Source organism: Schistocerca americana, chromosome 3 (genome assembly GCF_021461395.2).
Source record: "Schistocerca americana isolate TAMUIC-IGC-003095 chromosome 3, iqSchAmer2.1, whole genome shotgun sequence".
In the NCBI taxonomy this organism is placed as follows: domain Eukaryota; kingdom Metazoa; phylum Arthropoda; class Insecta; order Orthoptera; family Acrididae; genus Schistocerca; species Schistocerca americana.
Genome location: NC_060121.1, coordinates 751,344,302 through 751,369,917, shown reverse-complemented (window position 1 = coordinate 751,369,917; position 25,616 = coordinate 751,344,302). Strand labels below are relative to the sequence as shown.

Sequence of the window (25,616 nt, the reverse complement as noted above, 5' to 3'; positions counted from 1 at the left end):
ACTTCATTTTGTAATTTGTTTGTGCACTTAATTTGTAACATCTCCAACAGCACCACATTTCAAATACTTCTAGTCTCTTCTCCAGATTTCAGGTTGAGCATGTGTAACTTCCATATAAAGCTGAATCCCAGAGGTACACTTTGTGGAACTTCTTCACCACTTCCATATCAACTGATACCAGCAGTAATTTTTATTGTAAAAAACTTTTTTTGTTTGTGTTTATCTACTTCTGATTTCTTTCACTTTGGCCATCATGTAATCTTGCATTTGAAATAGAAGAATCCTTTGACTTATTCCACTACTGTGTCATTGTTAATTCTGATGTTGGGCAAGTTATTATTCCCTGTTCTTCATCTTCATCTACAGTCTGTTTATCCTTAAGCCAAATTCAGTGGTGTGTTGCATGTTTCTTTCAATAGATTTTTTAAGTCTCCCCTGCATCCAGCTAAAAGAGCTGTCTCGTCTGCAAACTTCAGCAGTGTTTCCCTTCAACTTTTATTAAGCTTTCAAATTTTTCGTTCTCCTTTTTTATTGTTTCTTTGGTTTACAAGCTGAACCACAGTGGTGATAAGCTACAGCCATGCCTTACCCTTGTCGTAACACAAACTTATCTTTCTTGACCCGGAAATTTTATTATTCACACTTTGTATATGTAGATGCAGATTTTTTGCCTGTCTCTGTACTTAAGACCCATTCTTCTAAGAGTTACGGATAACTTATTCATTGTCTAGGTCCATACGTGCTAGGAAAAAGGTATGCCGATTTTCTTAATTTTACCTTTCATCATTTAATGCAACTCCAAATTGTGTCTCTGGCATTTTTCTCTTCCTGAAGAAAAAAAAAAAAAAAAAAAACTGATCTTATTCAGTATGTATTCAGTTTACCATTCTATTCTTTTATTTATGATTCTGTTCAGCAGTTTGCAAACATGATCATCAGATTAATTATCTGATAGTTTTCATATTTATCTGATTTTAATTTCTTTGGCAATGGAAATTGTCGTGTCTAGTAATCCTCCATACTCAGTTCACTAGACAAACTGTCAAACAGGTCATATTAATGAGTTTTATTACAACAAGACAAATACAAATACTTAACTTTGACCTGAGAATTCTTGTAGTCCTTTATACATGATCGTCCAGAAGTGCAATTACATAGATGTGTCGCAACCAAAGGGCGACATACAGAATAATCAGTCTTATTCAGAGTAGACAAACACAAGTAACATCTCTGGTCCTAGTGTCCACTACTAACACAAGTCTGTCAACTGAACTGCAATGACTGCTGATCTCTAACTGTGCTACCTGGAGATTGCTAATGGTAGAGGCTACAATGCGTTGGCTTACATAGAGGCTATCGTTGGAGCTGCTATTGAAGTGTCACCACCAGTTGGGTGCAGTACTTATATTGTCTTCATCTAGAGGCGTCTACTGTCATGTTGTCATCCTGGATGGAGCTTGGTCAGCACGCGATTGGCTGACCTCCTCTCACAGCCTCCTCTTCTCTGTCATTCCCGACTGGCATGCCGACGCTGACTTTAGGCCGTAACAGAAATATGATAGGTAAGTCACCCATTTCATAAATTTTTGTCATCAACTAAAGTGACCTCCTGCTTCCTAACTCCCTCAAATTTCAGTAACTTCAGACACACATCATCAACTCTTGAGGTCTTCTTTGAGCCGTGGTCATTTAGAGCTGTCAAACTCTGACCTCATTATTGGATCACATTTAATCTCTTTTTCATCTCTTCCCTCCTACTTTCGGAGAGTTCTTCTTCATCATCGAGGCCTTTGATGTATTGCCATCATCTGTCTGTCCTTTCTTGGAAATATCGAGATGGGCTGTGATGTTTTTGTTCTGGCTTCTCTAGCAGTTTGCTTCCATACTGTTACATAGGAATTTTATTATGTACCAGGATCACAGACACTTGCTTACAGTTTAAAAAAATTAATTACATAACTTTAGTTTTTGAATGTGCTAAATAAAACTATTAGCATAAGTAAATATACTAACAGTGCACTTTCCGTGAAATAGTTGCCAAGATAGAAGCATCAGAAAGTCACCCCTGGATCCAAATCTAATTTCAAAGATTCTGTATTGACCTCAGTTTTCGTGTAATAAAAGTTTTTGTAAATTAATATAGCACACAATGTATTATATGTGTCTGGCAAAATGACAAGCACCTAACAACAAGGCTTCCAGATGCAAATGTCAAAAAAAAAAAAATCTGTTAGTAGACAAAGGAATTAGAGAGATGAGTACCATAAGAGTAAAGAATTGCAGCTAAAAAACATCCTTGCTGATTTCATATGATACATTGGCCTGCGATGTTGCTTCATAAGGATCAGCTATAGTCAGACATCTCCATTTGCTTTGATAACACTTTTCCATATAAGGTATGTCCTGGTGGGACCATTCTCCATGTTTGTCACTAACAAATGTAGTTAGGTTATCCAGGAAGAAGTCCAAGTGATCATTCAAGAACTATAATGTAATTGATGTTTATGCCTGTACTCAGCAAACTAAGCAAACTACTGTGAAGTGCATGGCAGAGGTTTCTTCCCATTATCCCCGTTATTACAACATTTTCCCATTCCACTCATATGGATCACGGGAAGAATGCCCATTTAAATGTCTCAGTGAGTGCTGTAATTAATCTGATCTTGTCTTCACTATACCTGTAGGAGCAGTACGTAGAGGTTTTTTTTAATATATTCCTGGACTTCATTCAAAGACAGTTCTAGATCCTGTGTAAGTAATCTTTGGTTGGCTAATTTGTGTCATCTTCAGTGATGCCTGTCCAACATTATTAGAAAAAGGGTAGACTGCTAATCACTGTAAAGATGATATGTTGACTTGCAGACAAGCCCAACAAAAATACTATTACACATTTAACTTTTGGCCACAGCCTCCTTTAGCAAAGAACACACACACACACACACACACACACACACACACACACACACACACACGTACACGTACATACGTACATTCCCTCAAGTGCCACACTTCACATGTACAGGTATGACTACCAGAGATGGCGATCATGTGTGTGTGAAGTGTGCTTGCTTTGGTGTGTGTGTGTGTGTTCTTTTTTTCTTGTCTGATGAAGGGTTTGATTGGAAGCTAAATGTGCAACAGTCTTTTAATTGCACCTGTCTGTAACTCCTCATGATGATTACTAGCAATCTATTCTTTTCCCCATACTGCCTGCCAGTACTGTTTCTTCAGCATCTCTGACAGTCTGCTACAGATCAATTAAACCTGTAACCATTAATTCTGCCCTTCTCTGTGTACATTCAAAACCCCTGTTAGTCCTATTTGGTATGGGTCCCACACACTTCAGCAGTATTCTAGGATGTGTCATGCAAGTAATTTGCAAGTAATCTCCTTCATAGGGAGATTGCGTTTCACTATTATTTCACTAATAAAATGAAGTCTTCTTTAATTATGACTGTTACACACCTTTAGGTGGTATGATCTCGCTAGTACTGGTACTTATTGTGGTTGCTTAAAAATTTTTGCAGGCGCCTGTGACACACTGCCATGCTATTCTCTTAACGTCACTTGATAAACCAAGGAAATGTTTATCAGCCATTATTCCCCTAATTTACAATACTACAAATATTCTTTCCTCTATTTTTTCTTCTCATCCCTGGTAACTTTTTTGCAAGTACATGAGTCCATGTGGATTTTTGTCCATGGCCTTCACAAAGTTTATGATGAGACCCAGTTTAATGTGGAACGGAAGTGGAGACAAGTTTTTGGTGTCAACATGCGGAACATTCACTACATTTTTCTGTCCAGGCAGTTTTTCCCACGATAGAGGTGTTTTCTGTCTCCGTTGTCCCACTCACATAATAAGCAGCAGTGGTTTGTGTACACGAGCTGGATGCTGAGAAGAATTATGACTTCCTCCAGACCACCCTATGCATACCATTTGTATTTCTCATACTGAATAAGTGGGTAGAGTTGTCTGTACACTGGTAAAGTCACACATGACATGATTATGATGTGTATGTGCTGTATTGAACACAACAGAGGCTGTGTATTGACTTTCATGTAGTAGTCATTCTGACACACGAATTAAAGGAGTAGGTCTTCAGTTAGTAAATTTATCACCATTTTGGAAGTGTGAACCTACCAACTTTTGCAAAAAGATCTTGCAATATGATGTAAATGGTAAAATGAGGGGTTTTGGAAGCTACATCACTGTGGCTCAGTTAGTAAAATGCAGTTTTATGGTGACAGAAATCATGTGTTCGAAGCTACTGAGCGTCCATTCTTTTTATAGTGCGAAAATTGCTGCCTAGTAGGAGTGTGGTACTGAGTCAATATTAAACCCAGAATTACCTTCAGAAATGATTCCAGTTATTAAAACTGAAAACTGAAATGTCTAACACCAAAGCATAATTCGACTGGTACCTGCCATATTGTCAACCAATTACACATACTGATATCATTGAAGAACTGCATCAGTGTATCTGAAGCTGTTCCAGTACGTTATTAGTAAGGATTATTGATTCTCACCTTCAAACACACTTCTGAGATTTTCAGCCTTACCAGGGAGAAAGGCAGGTGTTGGTCTGACTTATTTGCTGAGAGACATAAGGGAAGTCATTAGTCATATCTAATGGTAATCTGACTTCTCATTTCATTTCTGTGTACATGATGGATGCAGCATTTTTGCTGAAAGTAGCTGACCAAAGAGCGTTTATCTCAAATACCAGTTTCAAGTGACTGTTCTGAGCTGACATTATTTGCAAATGGTTCTTTTTATCAGTAAACTTCAAAGTTTTGTTAATATTACTCATCACAATCCTAAAAATGTGGGGCATGACTAATGGCAGTGAAAGTAAGCAAAGTCATCTGCCCTAACACAAAAAACATAATGTGCTGTCCTTAGACGTAAAAGGTCATAGTGTGCTGTATCAGTTTACCTGCTCCAAAACTAAACTCTGCCCTAACATGTCTCAGAAGACCCTGACAGTACAGACTGACCACCATGTCATCCTCAGCCTACAGGCCAGTGGCAGTTTTCTTGACTGGAGCCACTACTTCTCAATCAAGTAGCTCCTCAGTGTACCTCACAAGGGCTGATTGCTCCACACTTGTCAACAGCACTTGCAAAGTGGACAGTCATTCATCTAAGTGCCAGCCAAACCCGACATTGCTTATCTTTGGTTTGAAGGGAACCAGTGTTACCACAGTGGCAAGGCCATTGGTAGATTATTTTTCCAGGTGGCTTAAATCTTCATCCCATTTTACTAGAAAGTCAACATGTACAGAACTCCTCAATTCATTATTCATCGTCATTTGGAAAATAGCCAGCACGGTAGCTCAGCGTGTTCGGTCAGGGGGTTAGCAGCCCTCTGTAATAAAAAAACTGAGCTAATCGATCAACAACGAACTTAAACGGATGTCTTACGACACCCGCCCCGAGCAGATGCAACGAACAAAAGAGAAAAAAACTTCATGAAAGTACTGTTGCAAATTTTAAAATGTGTTGAAAGTGTCGATGCTGCTGTCAATGGCATTGTCATAAATATCCTCAAAGCTCTTTTGATTTTGGCATAAGCCTTTCTTAATCTGTACCTTGAAGTAGGGAGGGGGATGGGGAGAGAGAGAAACTTCACACTCACAGTAATCAAATAAGAAGCCCTGGTAATACTCTTCATCAGTTCTTTCACCTGGAACTTGAAAATAGCTGTTTTGTTTACTAGATCTGCTGCCTCAATATTTATAACATATTTGGCACCAATATCAGCTATAAAATTTGAAGATACAGAGCCTAAAAGCATTACCTGACAAGAAATTAAAGTCAGATCAAGAAATTAAAGTCAGATCATATGGTGTGATATATGTGAAATCTGTATACCATTTCACTTATTATCCTACCAAATAACTTTGTAACACTCTAGCTCAGGCAGTCTTGCTCCTTCCCTTAGTTGGCAGAAATTGTCAAAAATTGAAGCCTTGCTTCAGCATCTTTGAGATCCTACAATACCATAGTGAAGTAGCAGCAAGAACTCTCATGTTGAACATGAGTGAGATGTATGTGCAATAACTGTGTGAAAAAAATGCACCGCTTCGCATAAACCATTTTACGAATAAACGTATTTGGCAGTGGTCTTTTTTTTTAATGATGTTACTAGGATTAAATGACATTGTAACACCAGCATGCGTTTACAGTCATGGCCTGTAGACCAGTACAGTCAACTACAGAAAGAGGATTGCTTTCTAAAAATTAGTGGAATTTTTGAAATTGATTTAATCACTCAACTAGTACTCTGATATGAATATTCTGAGTTTGCTCTAATTTCTGAGTGGAGCTTCAGTCATGATAAAGAGAAAACTATCAAAATTTTGAACCATCTCTCTCTCTCTCTCTTTCTCTCTTTTCCCCCACCTTCCACGCCCCCCCTCCCCCTCTCAAATTCCTTCCCTCTCCCCTTTCTCTCAAATTTGTCCTAAACTTTTGTGTTTAATAATAATAAAAAAACCAAGGTTACCAAAAATGAAAACATTAATTCTGACACTCGAAAATCCAGGGTGGAATAATGACAATATTATGAAAAAGATAGTGCTACTCACCATATAGTGGAGATGTTGAGTTGCAGAGCCAGACACAGTGGTCATTTGTGTGTGAGTTGTGCTTTGCTTGAATGTGTGTGTGTGTGTGTGTGTGTGTGTGTGTGTGTGTGTGTGTGTGTGTGTAACAATCTATCCTTTTCATAACATTAAATTATCCATAGATTGAGTGCCAGATCTTTGCTACTTCATTAAATTTTCCTATAGGAAAGCTATGACAGAAATCGGAAATTTTTCACACTTCTTGCACTTCTTGAAAAACACTTACTTTGTCGCTATCAAATGTGCAGTATCTGAGAAGTAACCAATTTTACACAATAATTTATAGAAGAAAAGTTGTAGAGCATCAAATTTTGTTTTCAAAACCTAACTGACTTTGAAAGTTTGTAGATGGTGAGTTTCTGATGCATAGAGTAACACGGGAGGCAAAGGAACTGTTCTCTTCCATAGTTACTAAGTATGTAGATTACATCAAACATTGGCATGGCAGAAAGGTCACCGTTGTGTTTGATGGTGTGTGTGATTGAATACCCTGATGTGACAAAGGACAGGAGCATGGAATGAGCTGACCGACTGCACAGAGCCCCTAAAAAATTGGACCAACTGCCGTGTTTAATGAAGCACCATCAGTAACCTTGGCAAAATGTTTACTTCGGCCAAACAAAAAAATAAACAGAATGTCATTTCTTTACTGATTGTGCAACGTGGGGGTGAGCAATATCAAGCAAGCTGCTGAGGATGCCAATACTCGTAAGTGTAGCTACTGATGTTGCTTAACACTTTCTGTTGTTGTTGAGGAGGTCACCAACCTTTTTGTGATTCTGACCACTTCATCCCCATTGTCCCCAAATGTTTTTGTACTGAAGACAGACAAAGGCAGCCAAGGATACATATTCGACACTCCCATAATTTCAATTTGGGTCAAGGATCGAAAGACAACATTCTGTTCCTGTGTGTCTTTAATGGCTGCAGTACAACTTTGTTGTTTTTCAGCAAAGGAAAACTGATACTTCTCAGTGCGTCAGAGATGAAAAACAACCTACAGAAGGCAAAAGCAGTTCCAGTGCTACTGTTGTTAATATTGATGAGGCTGGATAGTAGTTCATAGCTGCCCTGTATTGTGAAGAAGAAACAAAGCCATTAAATGTGCTTCCCTGATATCAGATATTTGAAAAATTTATGTCGGAGACATTCAACCTCACTTCATTGCCTCCTACAGAAACAGCTGCCCGACAGCATTCACAAAGGTTCGGTAGGTGTAAGCTTGGAAAGACAAACCACTATATCCACAGCACTGAGGGTGGCAGGCTTCAAAATTTGGCATCTTTTCATTTCCCACTATCAAGAACAGCACCTGTGGAACTGTCGAACAACATTTATTGCACATGTGACACATGATGCCATGTAATTTTTTCATTCAGGAGAAATGGTATTAAGTGTAACACCATTTGCAAACTATGCGAAGGTCAGTCCTGCATCAATATTCCAACTGATGTCCCTATTAACGACTTTGCTGACTGTGACATAGATAATGACATTTTGGAAGAAGAGGTCCCTGTGATGATATGAATATAGAAATGGCAGAATTAGAGTTAATGTTATTTGAACCCTCTTCCTCCAAGAGTGTGAAGAAGTAACACTGTAAAATTAAGAAAAACAGATTGTACATAAGTAAACATAAGTCTTTCACCCTGAAGAAACTGTGTTTTATTTTACAACTTAAATGCAATTTTATGTAATCATATGTAACTGAATTTATTGCCAGTTGAATTAAGTTTCTTTCTTCCTAATAAAATAATAATAAACCTAATGTATTTCTTTCTACATACCCTTGTAGACAATTTTTTTGTCATTTATATAATATTTTCTGGTAATTTCATAATTTTAAAAACTATTGTTTAGGTTAGAGATTACGTACCAGCAACAAAAATAAATAAAACTGAATTTTGGAAAAATTCAAGGAATGGAAAGTATAAGGGTGATGTTGGTAATTAACCATGAGATTTATATATAAATGAAGAATGGTATTGTTTGCTTACCAGCTAGGTTCTCTGTCATTTGCTTTGACTTTTTGAAAACACAATTTGATGCACTATATCTTTCCTCATGTAAAATTTTGCATCAAATTGGCCAGTTCTCAGATGCTGCATGTTTTATAATGACGAAACGAGACAAAAAATGTGAAAAAGTACTGTTTTCTGACTTAGCTTTTCTGTAGGAAAATTTAATAATGTAGCAAAGTTTTTGCACTAAATTGATGTAGAATTTAATATTCTACCTTGCAAATCTGCTGCTGCCCATTGGCCCAAAAATAAAACACAGTCTAGTAAAATATGGTGCACTGTGATGTGCCCCAAGCACCACACAAAGGAGGGTCATCGTACTGGACCAAGAAGCCACGCATCTTAGGGCTGTGGTCTACGCGAAGATGAGTAAGGAGGACCTTATCCATTAATGTGGCTGGAAGGACTTCTTTTAATAGGCAGAGAAATAAAAGTGAGGAATAAGAGAATTCACATACCTCTCCTGGTTAATTCTTAAATGGCCTTTCTTGTTTGTTTTTCTGGTTAATTTTTTCACTCCTCCTGTGCCTATGCCTTCGATGGGAGCCTGTCTCACCATGACCTCTGTAAGGCCTTACTGAAAAGTAACCAATAAACAGCTTTTTCAACTGTTTTGATAGATAGGGGATAGTGTACCACAAGAAAACTGAGCTGGATTGCAAAAAACTTATATCATTTTCAAATTCAGCATCCACAATGTAGCTTAGAACACCATTCATTTTCCTTGTAACAAAAAGGTTAGTGACTACTATAAATGTCTGAATTAGAGTAGACAATGTTTTAATGATAGTTACATGAAAGATTGCAGATGACTTAGTATACTGCTGTGAAGAAAGTAGACACAAAGCAGACAGCTGTACAAATAACCTAATGTGGAGTGAAGTGAATAAAACAGTTGGACTTCATAACTTAGTGAGTGTCAGGCTCTAAATCCGGAGGTCCAACAGTGTATGTTAATTTGTAGGTATCCATATAACTAGCTGAGAAAGTCAGTACAAAGAACAGAGGAAGACAAGGGTAACCACCTCCAACAGACCCGCGACTAGTAAAGCACTACAGTGCTCAAACAAGCCTTTTTTGTGAAAGCTTAAACTTTTACACTTATGATGGTGCAACAGCACTAAAACATATCGTGTATAAGTGGAAAAATTAAAAATGTTTCAATCAAGGTGGCCTACTGAAATAAATGTATAATGTGAAATCTTCAATGCTCAGCAAAAGTATTACTGATTCCTAATAAACACTGAGCGAGGTGGTGCAGTGGTTAGCACACTGGACTCGCATTCGGGAGGACGATGGTTCAATCCCGTCTCCAGCCATCCTGATTTAGGTTTTCCGTGATTTCCCTAAATCGTTTCAGGCAAATGCCGGGATGGTTCCTTTGAAAGGGCACGGCCGATTTCCTTCCCCATCCTTCACTAACCCGAGCTTGCGCTCCGTCTCTAATGACCTCGTTGTCGACGGGACGTTAAAACAACACTAACCTAACCTAACCTAATAAACTTTACATAACAACAATTTATGTTACTTTAACAGTGAGATTCCATTACCATCAATTTTATATTCAAACTGTAATTTATGTTCAACAGTTCTTTTTTTCGGTGTAACAAATGAAATGTACCACAACTTATGCAGGAAAACTGTGAATTAAAAAAAATTATATATAGTGCAAAGTTGTGTAAAACTAACTAGCATTAAAAGCGTAAACTTTCTTGCTAACGGTATTAAATGCCTGTGAAGAAATTGCCATTATTTCAAAGTAAAATGATGAGCACTTATTTAGCGTGTGTGCTTTATTTGACTCGTTATGATGTACTGTCTTTACAATGTGAACATTGTTTTCCCTTTCAGCTTAGTAATCAGAACACATGTTTACTAAACTGTGTGCTCCCACCATAATTGTTATATTGAGAGAATTGGGTCTTCACAGTCCTCTGTAACATTATAAAAATATTCTAGATTGTTATTATGACATGCTTAACAGTATAGTGATCAACAGTCTGTGCAACTCCATTGGGGAATATATTGTCATAGTCAGGAGAAGTCCAATGTATAGTTAAGATCTAAGCTCTGTCTTTGTGTGTCCTATGTGTGTGTCAACTTAACAAACTGATGTTTGAATGCAGCTGGAGGCATAGAAGAAATGACAGAGGATCTAAACAGTGGCAAGATTATGTATGCTTTCTGTCGTGTTCAAGATCCCAAGACTAGCTTGCCAAAATGTGTCCTTATAAACTGGGTAAGTACTGTATACTAAGTCTATCATATAGAAATATTTTCTATAAAACTGGAATTAATTTTAATGCAATTTCTGCCTCATGTCCTTTGTATTTATACTCTTGTGAATGTAATAATACTAAAACTCTTTGAATAAAGTCCATAGTTGCTTCCAAAAATTATGAAATTCGCGTATCATATCTGCCACACTCTCTCCCCTATTACGTGATAAAACAAAACGAGCTGCCCTCTTTTGCACCCTTTCGATGTCCTCCGTCAATCCCACCTAGTAAGGAGTCCACACCGCGCAGCAATATTCTAACAGAGGACGAACGAGTGTAGTGTAAGCTGTCTCTTCAGTGGACTTGTTGCATCTTCTAAGTGTCCTGCCAATGAAACGCAACCTTTGGCTCGCCTTCCCCACAATATTATCTATGTGGTCTTTCCAACTGAAGTTGTTCGTAATTTGAACACCCGGGTACTTAGTTGAATTGACAGCCTTGAGAATTGTACTATTTATCGAGTAATTGAATTCCAACGGATTTCTTTTGGAACTCATGTAGATCACCTCACACTTTTCATTATTTAGCGTCAACTGCCACCTGCCACACCATACAGCAATCTTTTCTAAATTGCTTTACAACTCATACTGGTCTTTGGATGACCTTACTAGACAGTGAATTACAGCATCATCTGTGAACAACCTAAGAGAACTGCTCAGATTGTCACCCAGGTCATTTATATAGATCAGGAACAGCAGAGGTCCCAGGACGCTTCCCTGGGGAACACCTGACATCACTTCAGTTTTACTCGATGATTTGCCGTCTATTACTATGAACTGCGACCTTCCTGACGGGAAACCATGAATCCAGTCGCACAACTGAGACGATACTTGATTAGAAGTCGCTTGTGAGGAACGGTGTCAAAAGCTTTCCGGAAATCTAGAAATACGGAATCAACTTGAGATCCCCTGTTGATAGCGGCCATTACTTCGTGCAAATAAAGAGCTAGCTGCGTTGCACAAGAACGATGTTTTCTGAAACCATGCTGATTACGTATCAATAGATCGTTCCCTTCGAGGTGATTCATAATGTTTGAATACAGTATATGCTCCAAAACCCTACTGCAAACCGACGTCAATGATATAGGTCTGTAGTTCGATGGATTACTCCTACTACCCTTCTTAAACACTGATGCGACCTGCGCAATTTTCCAGTCTGTAGGTACAGATCTATCGGTGAGGGAGCGGTTGTATATGATTGCTAAGTAGGGAGCTATTGTATCAGTGTAATCTGAAAGGAACCTAATCGGTATACAATCTGGACCTGAAGACTTGCTCGTATCAAGCGATTTGAGTTGCTTCGCAACCCCTAAGGTATCTACTTCTAAGAAACTCATGCTAGCAGCTGTTTGTGTTTCAAATTCTGGAATATTCCTTTCGTCTTCCCTGGTGAAGAAATTTCGGAAAACTGCATTCAATAACTCCGCTTTAGCGGCACAGTCGTCGGTAACAGTACCATCGGCACTGCGCAGCGAAGGTATTGACTGCGTCTTGCCGCTTGTGTACTTTACATACGACCAGAATTTCTTCAGATTTTCTACCAAATTTCGAGACAATGTTTCGTTGTGGAACCTATTAAAGGCATCTCGCATTGAAGTCCGTGCCAAATTTTGCACATCTGTAAATTTTAGCCAATCTTCGGGATTTCGCGTTCTTCTGAACTTCGCATGCTTTTTCCATTGCCTCTGCAACAGCGTTCGGACCTGTTTTGTGTACCACGGGGGATCAGTTCCATCTCTTACCAGTTTAAGAGGTATGAATCTCTCAATTGCTGTTGCTACTATATCTTTGAATTTGAGCCACATCTCGTCTACATTTGCATAGTCAGTTCGGAAGGAATGGAGATTGTCTCTTAGGAAGGCTTCTAGTGACACTTTATCCGCTTTTTTAAATAAAATTATTTTGCGTTTGTTTCTGGTGGATTTGAAAGAAACGGTATTGAGCCTAGCTACAACGACCTTGTGATCACTAATCCCTGTATCAGTCATGATGCTCTCTATCAGCTCTGGATTGTTTGTGGCTAAGAGGTCAAGTGTATTTTCGCAACCATTTACAATTCGTGTGGGTTCGTGGACTAACTGCTCGAAATAATTTTCAGAGAAAGTATTTAGGACAATCTTGGAAGATGTTTTCTGCCTACCACTGGTTTTGAACAAGTATTTTTGTCAACATATCGAGGGAAGGTTGAAGTCCCCACCAACTATAACCATATGAGTGGGGTATTTATTTGTTACGAGACTCAAATTTTCTCTGAACTGTTCAGCAACTATATCATCGGAGTCTGGGGGTAGGTAGAAGGAGCCAATTATTAACTGAGTTCGGCTGTTAAGTATAACTTCCACCCATACCAATTCGCACGGAGTATCTACTTCGACTTCACTACAAGATAAACCACTACTGACAGACACAAACACTCCACCACCAATTCTGCCTAATCTATCATTCCTGAACACTGTCTGAGACTTCGTAAAAATTTCTGCGGAACTTATTTCAGGCTTTAGCCAGCTTTCTGTACCTATAATGATTTCAGCTTTTGTGCTTTCTATTAGCGCTTTAAGCTCAGGGACTTTCCCAGCACAACTACAACAATTTACAACTACAATTCCGACTGTTCCTTGATCCAAGCACGTCCTGTATTTGCCATGCACCCTTTGAGATTGCAGCCCACCCCGTACTTTCCCGAGGCCTTCTAACCTAAAAAACCGCCCAGTGCACGCCACACAGCCTCCGCTACCCATGTAGCCGCCAGCTGAGTGTAGTGAACTCCTGACCTATTTAGCGGAACCCAAAACCCCACCACCCTATGGCGCAAGTCAAGGAATCTGCAGCCAACACAGTCGCAAAACCGTCTGAGCCTCTGATTCAGACCCTCCACCCGGCTCTGCACCAAAGGTCCGCAGTCAGTTCTGTCAACGATGCTGCAGATGGTGAGCTCTGCCTTCATCTCGTAAGCAAGACCGGCAACCTTCACCAAATCAGCAAACTAAGTACTGACAAAGTTGTTGAGTAAATTCCCTGTTCCAGTATCCCCAAATAATATGAAAAAATTAAGCATCTGAGACTTGTGGTGATACATGAGTCTTCAATACATGGGAAAATTACACTTTTACAAAATATGCTTGTTAAATTACTGAGAGAACAGAACTTGAAGAAAATGTGTGTTACAGAGATTATGTGTGAGAAAGTGAAAGACTATTGTGACAAAAAGTGTGCTTCCATAGTAGAAATGAAGGACAAATGATTGAAGAAAAAAAGATGAGCCACTCTTCAGCCATGGAAATGCTGGACATGCTCAAGGAAGTAAATTTAGTGTATACTTTGATTAAAATCTTGAAGATTAAATTGAGACGGTAGCTTTATGTATGAAGGCAGTCATTCATGTTACTTTTAACTTTCCATTATGAAGATCTACAGATGCAAATATATACATCAAAGTGACACAAACATTACTTCATAAAACCAGTACTTCTACTAAAGGTGAGATAAAGAGTTTGGTACATGCATGTACATGTGTGTGACGCAAGGCACTATTAGGTGTGTGACAGAGGGTACATGGTGCAGCAGAATCATTCCTTTCTCCCCCTTTTCCAGTTCTATTTACAGGCAGTGCACAGTAAGAAAGATTGTCAACACCATCATGCATATACACAGATTTCTCTAATTTTGCCTCGTGGGCATGTGAAATGATATGAATTACAGGAACTAACACACTATCTGATCAAAACTCACAAGACACACTATGTAATTGTGAAAGTGATTCCTAGGTATCATGGGAGAAAGACTTGCCAGTAAAATTAGATGAAAATGTGCTTAATTCATTAGATAAGAAATCACAGGCAACTGGTATATTTTGTGATCTGTCAAAGGCATTTGACTGTGTAAATCACAATATCCTTTTAAGTAAATTAGAATATTATAGTGTAACAGGAAATGCTGCAAAATGGTTCAAATCTTATATCTCTGGCAGGAAACAGAGGGTGTTATTAGGAAAGAGACATGTGTCAAGCTATCAGGCACCATCCAACTGGGAACTAATTACATGTGGGGTCCCACAAGGTTCCGTTTTCGGGCCCCTCCTTTTTCTTGTGTATATCAATGACCTTTCATCAGTAACATTACCAGACGCCAAGTTCGTTTTGTTTGCCGATGATACAAACATTTCAATAAATAGCAAATCAAGTGTAGTCTTAGAAAGATCAGCTAATAAAATATTTGTGGGCATTAATCACTGGTTCCTAGTCAATTCCTTGTCACCAAACTTTGAAAAAACACACTACATGCAGTTCAGAACTTGTAAGGGGTGTCCCACGAGAATATGCCTAACATACGATGACAAGCAGATAGGAGAAGTGGACAGTGTTAAATTCCTGGGATTACAACTTGATAATAAATTCAACTGGGAAAAGCACACCACAGAACTGCTGAAGCGTCTTAACAAATATCTATTTGCAATGTGAATTGTGTCAGACATAGGGGATATAAAAATGAAGAAGCTGACATACTATGCTTACGTTCATTCCATAATGTCATATGGGATTATTTTTTGGGGTAATTCATCAAGTCAAGCTAAAGTTTTCCAGGCACAAAAACGTGCAGTGAGAGTTATATGTGGTGTGAACTCAAGAACATCCTGCAGAAGCCTGTTTAAGGAACTAGGGATACTAACTACTGCTTCCCAATATATTTATTCTTCAATGAAATTTGTCATTAAAAATATATCACTTTTTCAAACCAACAGCTCAATTCATGGAATCAATACTAGAAATAAGAATAATCTTCACAAGAATTTAAAGTCACTTAGTGTTGTACAAAAAGGTGTGCATTATTCAGGAACACACATTTTCAATAACTAGCCAGCAGCCATAAAAAGCTTAGCAACCAATGAAATTCAGTTTAAGAGAAGCGTAAAGGATTTATTGAAAATGATGTGACTTACGAAACGAAAGCGCTGGCAGGCCGATACACACACAAACAAACACAAACATACACACAAAATTCAAGCTTTCGCAACCAACGGTTGCTTCATCAGGAAAGAGGGAAGGAGAGGGAAAGACGAAAGGATGTGGGTTTTAAGGGAGAGGGTAAGGAGTCATTCCAATTCCGGGAGTGGAAAGACTTACCTTAGGGGGAAAAAAGGACAGGTATACACTGGCGCGCGCGCGCGCGCGCGCGCGCGCGCGCACACACACACACACACACACACACACACACACACACACACACACACACACACACATATCCATCCGCACATACACAGACACAAGCAGACCTGTCCTTTTTCCCCCCTAAAGTAAGTCTTTCCACTCCCGGGATTGGAATGACTCCTTACCCTCTCCCTTAAAACCCACATCCTTTCGTCTTTCCCTCCCCTTCCCTCTTTCCTGACGAAGCAACCGTTGGTTGCGAAAGCTTGAATTTTGTGTGTATGTTTGTGTTTGTTTGTGTGTCTAACGACCTGCTAGCACTTTCGTTTGGTAAGTCACATCATCTTTGTTTTTAGATATTTTTTCCCACATGGAATGTTTCCCTCTATTATTCTTCACCATTTCAGTGCAGTAATGTGTTCATTGTAAATAAGTATTATAGTAGTTGTATTACACATTTATTACCTTATAAATAAATTAAAAAAAACTTTTTTATTTTAAATTCAATGCGTTAGTATTTGTAAAATGACTCTTTCATATAGTGTTCATTAAAAAATGACGATCATTCCACTTGGGACCTGTGGAATGGTACATTAGCTTTTTGTTTGAGTTGTAAATATTTGTCATGTATTGTTGTTTTTCTGACATGTTCTACATCCTGGAGGACCTCCTCACTACGGATCAATTGGAATGAAAGTAAATCTAATCTAATCTAAAAAAGGAGGCTGGAAATATTGTGTTGTCAGTAGAGAAGCAGTAACAGCAGAATGGGTCCAGATGGAGAGTTAAGTAACTTCCAACCTGGACTAGTCATTGGATGTCACCTGACTAACAAATTGATGAGGACATTTCAACCCTTCTAAAATTGCACAGGTAGACTGTTGGTGATGTGCGTGTGAAGTGAAAATGCGAAGGAACAAGCACAGCTAAACCAAGACCAGGGAGACCTCATGTACTGATGGACAGGGATGGTCGAGCACTGTGGAGAGTGATTGTAAAAAATCACATGAAATCACTGGGTGGACTTACTTATGAGTTGCCAAGTACTACCAGCAGTCCAGCTAGCACTAGGACTCTGTGTAGGTAGTTAAAGATGATGGGTGGGGATGGGGGGATACAGTGGTTGAGCAGCTCCTCATAAGCTACATATTTCTGTAGTTAAGCCAAATGACACTCGAGGTGCTGTAAAGAGTGATACCATTGGCCAGTGGAAGACTGCAAATGAGTGGTTTGGAGTGATGAATCACATTATACACTGTGGCCATCCAGTGGAAGGATTTGGGTGTGACAGATGCTTGGAGAATGTTACCTGCCATCACATGTAGTGTCATCAGTGGAGTACAGAGGAAATGGCATTATGGAGTGGGCATGTGTTTCATGATTAGGATGTAATGACATTAGTGTGCTTAACAAAATACCAAATGCGGAAGGATATGAATAGACATTTTACAGCCTTGTGTGCTGCATACAATAGAGCAACGGTTTGAAGACTTTGTATCACCTTGTCGTAATGCAGCACCTGTGAGCCAGTAATTGTGTACAATAACATTCCTGAAATGGACTAGCCTGTCCAGAGTTCTGACCTGAACCCAATGGGATGCCTCTTAGATGACTTAGAACATTGGATTCGCTCTAGACCTCATTATCTGACTTCTCTACCTTCTCTGGTTTTGGTTGTTGAGGGAGAATGGGCTGCCATTCCTCCACAGACATTCAGACACCTCATTGAAAGTGCCTGCAGCAGGATTCAAGCTATCATGAAGAGGAATGGTGGATGCACCCCATATTAATGTCCACCAACAGGTGTCCGGATACTTTTTGCTCAGAAAGTGTGTATTTCATGACTCATTTTGGAACAGGGTCTCTTTAATTTTTTGGAGTAACTCTTTCCATACTGCACAGTGACCATCATGTAACATCTCACATTGGAGTTTGTTGAGGATTTTTGAGATCTTTCACTGTGTGTAAAGGAACTGGTGGCCCTTTTGATACTCCTTTCCAAGACACATTTCCCTGAATTACGGAGATGGACATCATCTCTCCAGCATATCCTGCATTGTCACCCTCCTCCTCTATTAATATGTCCCCACTGCCTCACCTTACCTTTTCCTTTCTCTCCTCTGCCCACCCCACAGCTTCTCCATCAAAATCAAGCACTGCTCTCTCCCACCACTCGTCGTCCTCCCCCCCCCCCTCCCCCAACATCATGTGGGCACTCTCTTCCTCCCTCACGCCCTCCCCCCTCCTCCCAGCTCCCATCCTTCTCTCATTCCCCTCCCCCATCCCCCTGCCCTCTCGCCTCCGCCCTTCTTCACTTTCACCTTTCTCTCCTTTTTTACTATTCCTTTCCCCTCCCATTTACCCTCTCCCTCTTCCTACATCTCTTTCTATTCTACTCTCAGTACTTTTTTCGCCTTGTTGTGTGGACGTGGAGTTATCTGTCCAAAGACCTACCTCCTTCCTGCTAGCCCGTCCTTTCCTACCCCTTCCCATCTCCATCAGCTCAGGCAGCTGCTTTCAGTAATCGAGTATCAATAATCAGTCATACCGTGGCACAGAAGTGTGTGTTTGGGTGTCTCTGTGTTTGTGTGTGAATGTGTGTACTTCTGCTAGAGAAAGAGCAATGCTTGAAAGCTAGTGTGGATGTTGTTTTCTGTTACCTGTTTCTGTGTTGCATGCATTGAAATTATGTGGTGAGTGTTACATGAAAATCCCTAACTGACGTATATTTTCAGTACATTAATGTGATCAATGTAAATAAGTGTTGTAAACTGATTTTTATGTTTGCTAACGCTTGCATACAATAGCCTAAGAATTATCTTATGCACCTCGTCAGTGTATTGAACATTTACATGTTTGGTAACATTTTTGTTTTTGACTTATTCCACACCCGTGAGCGGGCAATTTCACTAGGGATTTGTGGAAGGTACATTAACATATCTTTTTTCTCTTTTTAAATATTTATTATGTATTCTTGTTTTCTGGCATGTTCCACAGCATCCTTGAGGATCTCCTAACTGCGGTTCTATAGTACGAGATGTACATCTGCACCCAGGTGAAAAAAGTTATGGGATACTTAGATGTACATATACGGATGGCAGTAGTATCACATACGCAAGGTATAAAAGCACAGTGCATTGGCAGAGCTGTCATTTGTACTCAGATGATTCATGTAAAAATGTGTCTGCCATGATTATGGCCACACACCAGGAATTAGGAGACTATGAATGTGGAATGGTAGCTGGAGCGAGACACACGGGACATTCCATTTTGGAAATTGTTGGGGAATTTAATATTCTGAGATCCACTGTGTCAGGAGTGTGCTGAGACTACCAAATTTCAGGCATTACATCTCACCATGGACAATGCAGTGGCCAACGGCCTTCACTTAATGACTGACGACAGTGGTATTTACATAGAGTAGTCAGTGTTAGCACACAAGAAACACTGTGTGAAATAACTGCAGAAATCTATGTGGGATGTACGAGAGATGTGCCTGTTAGGATAGAGCATCAAAATTTGGTGTTGATGGTCTGGCAGCAGACTACTGATGAGAGTGCCTTCGCTAACAGCACGACATCACAGGCAGTGCCTCTCCTGGACTCGTGATCATATCATTTGGGCCCTAGACAACTGGAAAACTGTGGCTTGTGCAGATGAGTCCCACTTTCAGTTGGTAAGAGCTGATGGTAGGGTTAGAGTGTGGTGCAGAACCCATGAGCTGTAGACCCTAGTTGTCAACAATGCACTGTGCAAGGCAGTGATGGCTCCATAATGGCGTGGGCTATGTTTACATAGAATTTACTGCATCCTCTGTTCCAACTGAATCAATCACTGACTGGAAATGACTATGTTTGGTTACTTGATGACTATGTTTGGTTACTTGGAGATCATTTGCAGCCATTCATAGCTCTTAGGTACCCAAACAACGGTGGAATTTTTATGGGTGACAATGCACCATGTTACTGGGCCATTCTGGACACTTCGAGCAAATGATTTGCCCATCCACATTTCTCGCAGTTATAGACAAAGACATATATCGAGGTCGGTTCATGCACAAAATCCTGCACAGCAACACTTTCGCAGCTATAGACAGCTATAGAGGCAGCATGACTCATATTTCTGCAGGGAACTTACAGCGGCTTGTTGAGCCCATGCCACATCGAGCTGCTACACTATGCCAGAAAAAAGGAGGTCCAACACAGTACTTTAGGAAGTAGCCCATGATTTCTGTCACCTCAGTGTAATGTAATCTAATTTAATCTTGGCTATAAGTCAACATTGTCAATTTGCTATTAGACGTCATTTAGAAATCTGGTAACACTGAAACTACCTGTTCACCTACAGGTATTATTATCAAGGCATCACATTATACCTCAATCCAAACTTATTATTTGAGAAAATCTGCTTTTTCATCAGGCTGACCATAACGTTCAAGTTTATAATATCTAGAATCATGCAGCAGACATATGTTATATGTTAGCAATAATGGTGTATAATTTTGTGTGTGTGTCGTCTCCCCCCCCCCCCCCCCCCCTGCCCTTTTTTTAAGGAAAAATAAAGGAAGTTGGTGACATGTTCCTTTCCGGTTAAATATGTCTGTTTACTGCATGGGTAATTCTTAATAGACACAAACTAGTGAAGGAGCTATTTCTGCAGTGTGTAGACTATGAATCTAAAAGGAATTCTATTAAAGTCTGGTGCTTTGTTTGCTTTGAGTAGTCCAATTTCTTCTCAAAATCTGGGGTGTTAGTACTGATTGTGACCTGTGCTTACACCACTTGAGATGAGTACCTTCCTTCACCCCTTCAGTCAGTGGTCAGAAAGTGCCAAGGATTGCCTCCAGACCTGGGCAAGAGGTTTCATTTATTGTTGATTATGTATAACACAACTTCTGGCAGGCTACATCCAGTGTTTCTGACAACTACCAGTAGAACCTCCTCGACATTGTGAATGGGATCACGTGGGGGAGGGGTTAGAGATTGTGAGGAGCCCAGGCAGTCACTCAGTGGTTGATAGTTCGTGTTCTGGAGGCATCAGTGGCAGCTGCATCATTAGTATGATGTCGACTGACACAGGCTGTGCATCATTAAGTGAGCCAGCTGATGATGGGCTGGCTCCAGCAGTTTAAATACCACTGTCTGGCGCTGACCTATTCAGAAGAATCCATGTTTCTGTGTGGCACTGAAACATCTCGAACAGAGCCAGCTTTCTAGGTGCGGATGGTGTTACTCGGATTGAGGTTATTTCAAAAGTGTCCCAAAACAAAGTGTTGCTGCAGCACCATATCTCCATCCACAGCTGCTGGCAGTGATGGCGGCCAGGTTACAGCTTTGGGCTGTGGCAGAGTTTTGTGCCATTTCATTATCATGAAATAGGGGACAGGAAGTACCACGGATATGATATGTGAGTTGGGGTGGCAGTCATTAAAATAAAAACATTTTTCACTGCAACAGGTTTTTTTTACAACATATTGATCACCAACTTTCTCCTCTGAATGCAAAATATTTTGTTGACTACAACCTACACACGGAGAAATAACCATCATAATAAAATAAGAGAACTCAAAACTCACATGGAAATATGTAGATATGTATTTTTCCCATGTGCTTTTCAAGAGTGGAACAGTCTGAAAGTGATTCTGTGAATCCTCTGCAAAACATTTAAGTGTGAATTGCAGAGTAATCAGATAGAAGTAGATGTAATAGTAGTACCCAGTACAGTGAATGAAAGAAAACAGTAAATACGCAAAACAGACTTGTCTTAACTTTGCCATATACTTAGTATTTTTATTAATTTCCTTAGCAAGGCGAAGGTGCACCATTGGGACGCAAGGGGACATGTGCCAACCATGTTCGTGATGTGGCTGCCTTTTTCAAGGGTGCTCACGTTACCATGAATGCACGAAATGAGGAAGAAGTGGACCCCCAACTCATAATTGAAAAAGTAGCCAAATCCACAGGCTCAGCATATAGCTTTAAGGAAAGAGCCGACAACACAAATGATGCTGGACCTGTTGTGAGTAGATTTGTGTGTAATTATCTGTACTTTAGTTCCTGCAAAACAGTGAGTTTCATGGAATTACTTCTTAGTGTATTATCATTATATAGATGTACTGAAGCACTTTCAGTGTGCAGTAGTAATTGAGTTTTATAAGAGAGGTTAATCTGCTATTGTAAGTGTCCTTAATTACCTCCTGATAAATGTTAATCACTGAATAGGAATACTAAAATTTATGATATAAGGCAATGAATGAACCTTATAAATTGTGCCTTAAAACAAATTTGTGTGTTTGGCTTTCAGGGAACCACATACAAACGTGTTATCCCACGCCAAGAAATTGATGTTCATGAGCGCGACCAGTTTTGGGAACGTGAACAGAGGGAAGAACAGCAACGTCAAGCTGAGGAACGCAAACGTCGTGAGGAAGAGCGGCGGAAGCTGGAAGAAGAGAGGCATAAGAGGGAGGTAGGAGAAAAATCTGTGAATGGCACAGCTATTTTGCTTTCTAAATGGAATTTCTTGTTCGTCTCCTCAATATTAGAACAAGAGAAAACATATAATCACAGTTATCATGAATTATTTTCATTTTAAGATGTATCATATAAGGACAATATATTTATATAGCATGTGTACTCGCATTCAGCAGTACACTACATTGTGTATAACAGAAACTCAGGCAGTGTTGCTTGGTACACACCTGTTGATAGCATTCATGGATTCATTTGCAAAAAGTAGTTACCATAGTCTTCTGTTTGGGGTTTAGTTTCTCAAATGCAATGACCATGCTTCTGCGTGATTGTGTGTGTGTGTGTGTGTGTGTGTGTGTGTGTGTGTGTGTGTTTTAGACTTCCGTGAAGGCACATTCTTAAAATTCAAGAGTTTCCCTACATAAGCTGCCCATGTTTCTTTTTTTGGGTACTGGATGATTTCAGTGCACTGATTACCAAACAGTCCCATCACAAATTATGCTGCTTATCTTTTAACTTTTTCAATATCTTCTGTCTTTTTCATGTGATATATTCATTCTTATCATAATTGGGTTTTGCTCAAAACTATTTATTTATAGCAAATTCTCAAGCCAGGAAGAAATGTAAAATTCACCTGACCATCTCTATCCCCAGAGTCTCAGAAATATAGATAGTGAAAGATATTTCTCAATGTGACATTTCAGTAGAGGAATTGTAGTGTGGTTTTCATAACTAAATAAATTCCAAATTTCAACCTGTAACTCTTAACCATTATAGTACCATTGCAGTCAATAAACTTCTACACAGATGACCAATAATTTTTAATGACTGTAGGAAAAAAAAAAACTGATGCTTGTTGCCTTCATCATGAGCCCATCCTAACCTACAGTGCATGTGTGTCTTCTTTCTCAGTAATTTCCTGCTCGTGTTAATAAACTATAAATGAACTTAACCACCAACCATTTCATTTGATTACATATACATGCTCAACAAGTGTGGAATAAAACACATGAAGCAGAGATGCTGAGTCGCAAATGGTATAAAGAAAAGAATGTTGGAAAGTGAGCTTTTGGCCAAGAAGGCCTTTGTCAAAAATAGGCAACACACACTCATGCAAATGCAGCTCATGCACACATGACCACAGTCTGGCAGCTGAAACCAGACTGAAGACTGGCTTTAGCTGCCAGAGACTGTGGTTGTGTGTGTGTGAGCTGTGTTTACGCGCGCGTGTGTGTGTGTGTGTGTGTGTGTGTGTGTGTGTGTGTGTGTGTGTGTGTGTGTGTGTGTTTTCCCCCCAACAAAGTCCTTGTTGGCCAAGAGCTCACTTTCTGACAGTCTTTTTGTTGTGCCTATCTACGACTCAGCATCTCCACTACCGTATTTACTCGAATCTAAGCCGCACTTTTTTTCCGGTTTTTGTAATCCAAAAAACCGCCTGCGGCTTAGAATCGAGTGCAAAGCAAGTGGAAGTTCTGAAAAATGTTGGTAGGTGCTGCCACAACTAACTTCTGCCGACAAATATATGTAGTGCTACACAGGCATGCTTTGTAGGCGCAAAGATAAATACTGGCGCCAAAACCTCTGCGTCAGTAAATAAATTTAAAAAAAAGGTGGAAGACGAGCTTTTTTTCTCCACCCCGAGTTTCGACCACTGCATTTTCATACATAATCCAACGAAGTAAATACAAATTCCGTATAGTTCATCTTCGAATGTAGCAGAATTTCAATGTACTACGAAAATCCGACTAGCAAGACTGTTTGGGATGTTTGTCAATATGGCCAACTCTACGTTCTGAATTTTTTCCTACCTGTGAGAAGAGATGGTTGCTCATAGGAACCTGATGAAATTTTTCCATGTATTCTTTCGTGTTTGCTGCTATCTCATTTAAATCCTGTCTGCCTTATAAACTACGAAACTAGAGTGAGACAACAGCAAACGCGGAAGAATATATGTATCGTGTCATGTTTATATTCGTATTATTCTTATGCCTAATAATGATACAGTCAGAAATGAAGCATGGCAACTGACTAGATTTTTAAATCTAAGGTGACTCTAATTTCTGTGCAGAATTTGATGTACTAAAGAAGCGGCCGCAAAGATTTTCAAATGCAGAAAAATTTTCGCCTAACTCTCATTCAGAACATGTTCTATCTTATGCATTCTATTATTTGGTTCTTGTTGATAATTATCAAAGAAAGCAGCAGTGTAAGTAACAACAAATAGCACTCTCTTGCCGTTGTTTCGCTAATGAGACGATTCCTCTCTTTTTTAAATTGTAAGTGGCGGTAGCACGCACAAAAGCAAGCCATGCACTATCAGAATGCGACAAAAAATGCATGACACAGTACAGTAATGCATTTTCAGCTTAGAGTGACGTAAACACCTATAACAAAGAAAACGACACTTATCAGCTCAAAGGAAAATAAGCAATTGATTCAAACCAGACGAAGCACGTGAACAAGGAAGGGTACCCGTATAAATACAGACGGAGCGCCTGACGCATAGCAATTGCTAGCTGGTAAAGCTTAACTGGGAAGCTTACGACTCGAACCAAACTACTGTAGCTGTATCATCATTCATTCGACCTAAATTGTGTCCCATGTTACAATGGACCAACTTTGCTTCGATTTGGAGATGCGCCCTAAACCTTTTCTTTCCCCTTGAATTTCGAGTCTCAAATTTCAGGTGCGGCTTAGATTCGGGAAATTTTTTTTTCCTTTATTTCGAGTCTCATTTTTTAGGTGCGGCTTAGATTCGAGTGTGGCTTAGATTCGAGTAAATACGGTATATGGTGAGTAGCAACTGTCCTTTTTGTAATACTGTTACAGCCCATCCTGGATTTTCCATTGTTTGATAAAACACATGAACCTACACTAAACATGATCTACTATTTCCACATAAAAACTGATTCGTGATTTGATAACAGTGGGTTATATCATCTCTGGTTACTTGTATAATGTAATATTGAAGATAAAAAATGAAATTGGTAAACGTGACCTCTCAGCATAAAAAAATTCTCGTCATTGATGAATGACTTGTAAGTTTGAAAGCTGAAAGCTGCAGTGTTAA

General features: G+C 39.5%; 1 protein-coding gene and 1 non-coding gene across 2 annotated transcripts in view; both read left to right on the top strand.

The window, feature by feature from the left end:
* Nucleotides 1–25,616, top strand: part of LOC124606721 (drebrin-like protein) — a 205,742-nt gene that overhangs the window by 64,040 nt on the left and 116,086 nt on the right. The window contains exons 3-5 of the mRNA XM_047138751.1: nt 10,781–10,893; nt 21,882–22,094; nt 22,380–22,544. Coding sequence (XP_046994707.1) covers nt 10,781–10,893; nt 21,882–22,094; nt 22,380–22,544 — 491 coding nt within the window. The remainder of the gene's footprint in view (nt 1–10,780; nt 10,894–21,881; nt 22,095–22,379; nt 22,545–25,616) is intronic.
* Trnaa-cgc lies at nt 9,901–9,973 on the top strand. Its single transcript has one exon. It is a non-coding gene; the product is annotated as a tRNA-Ala (tRNA).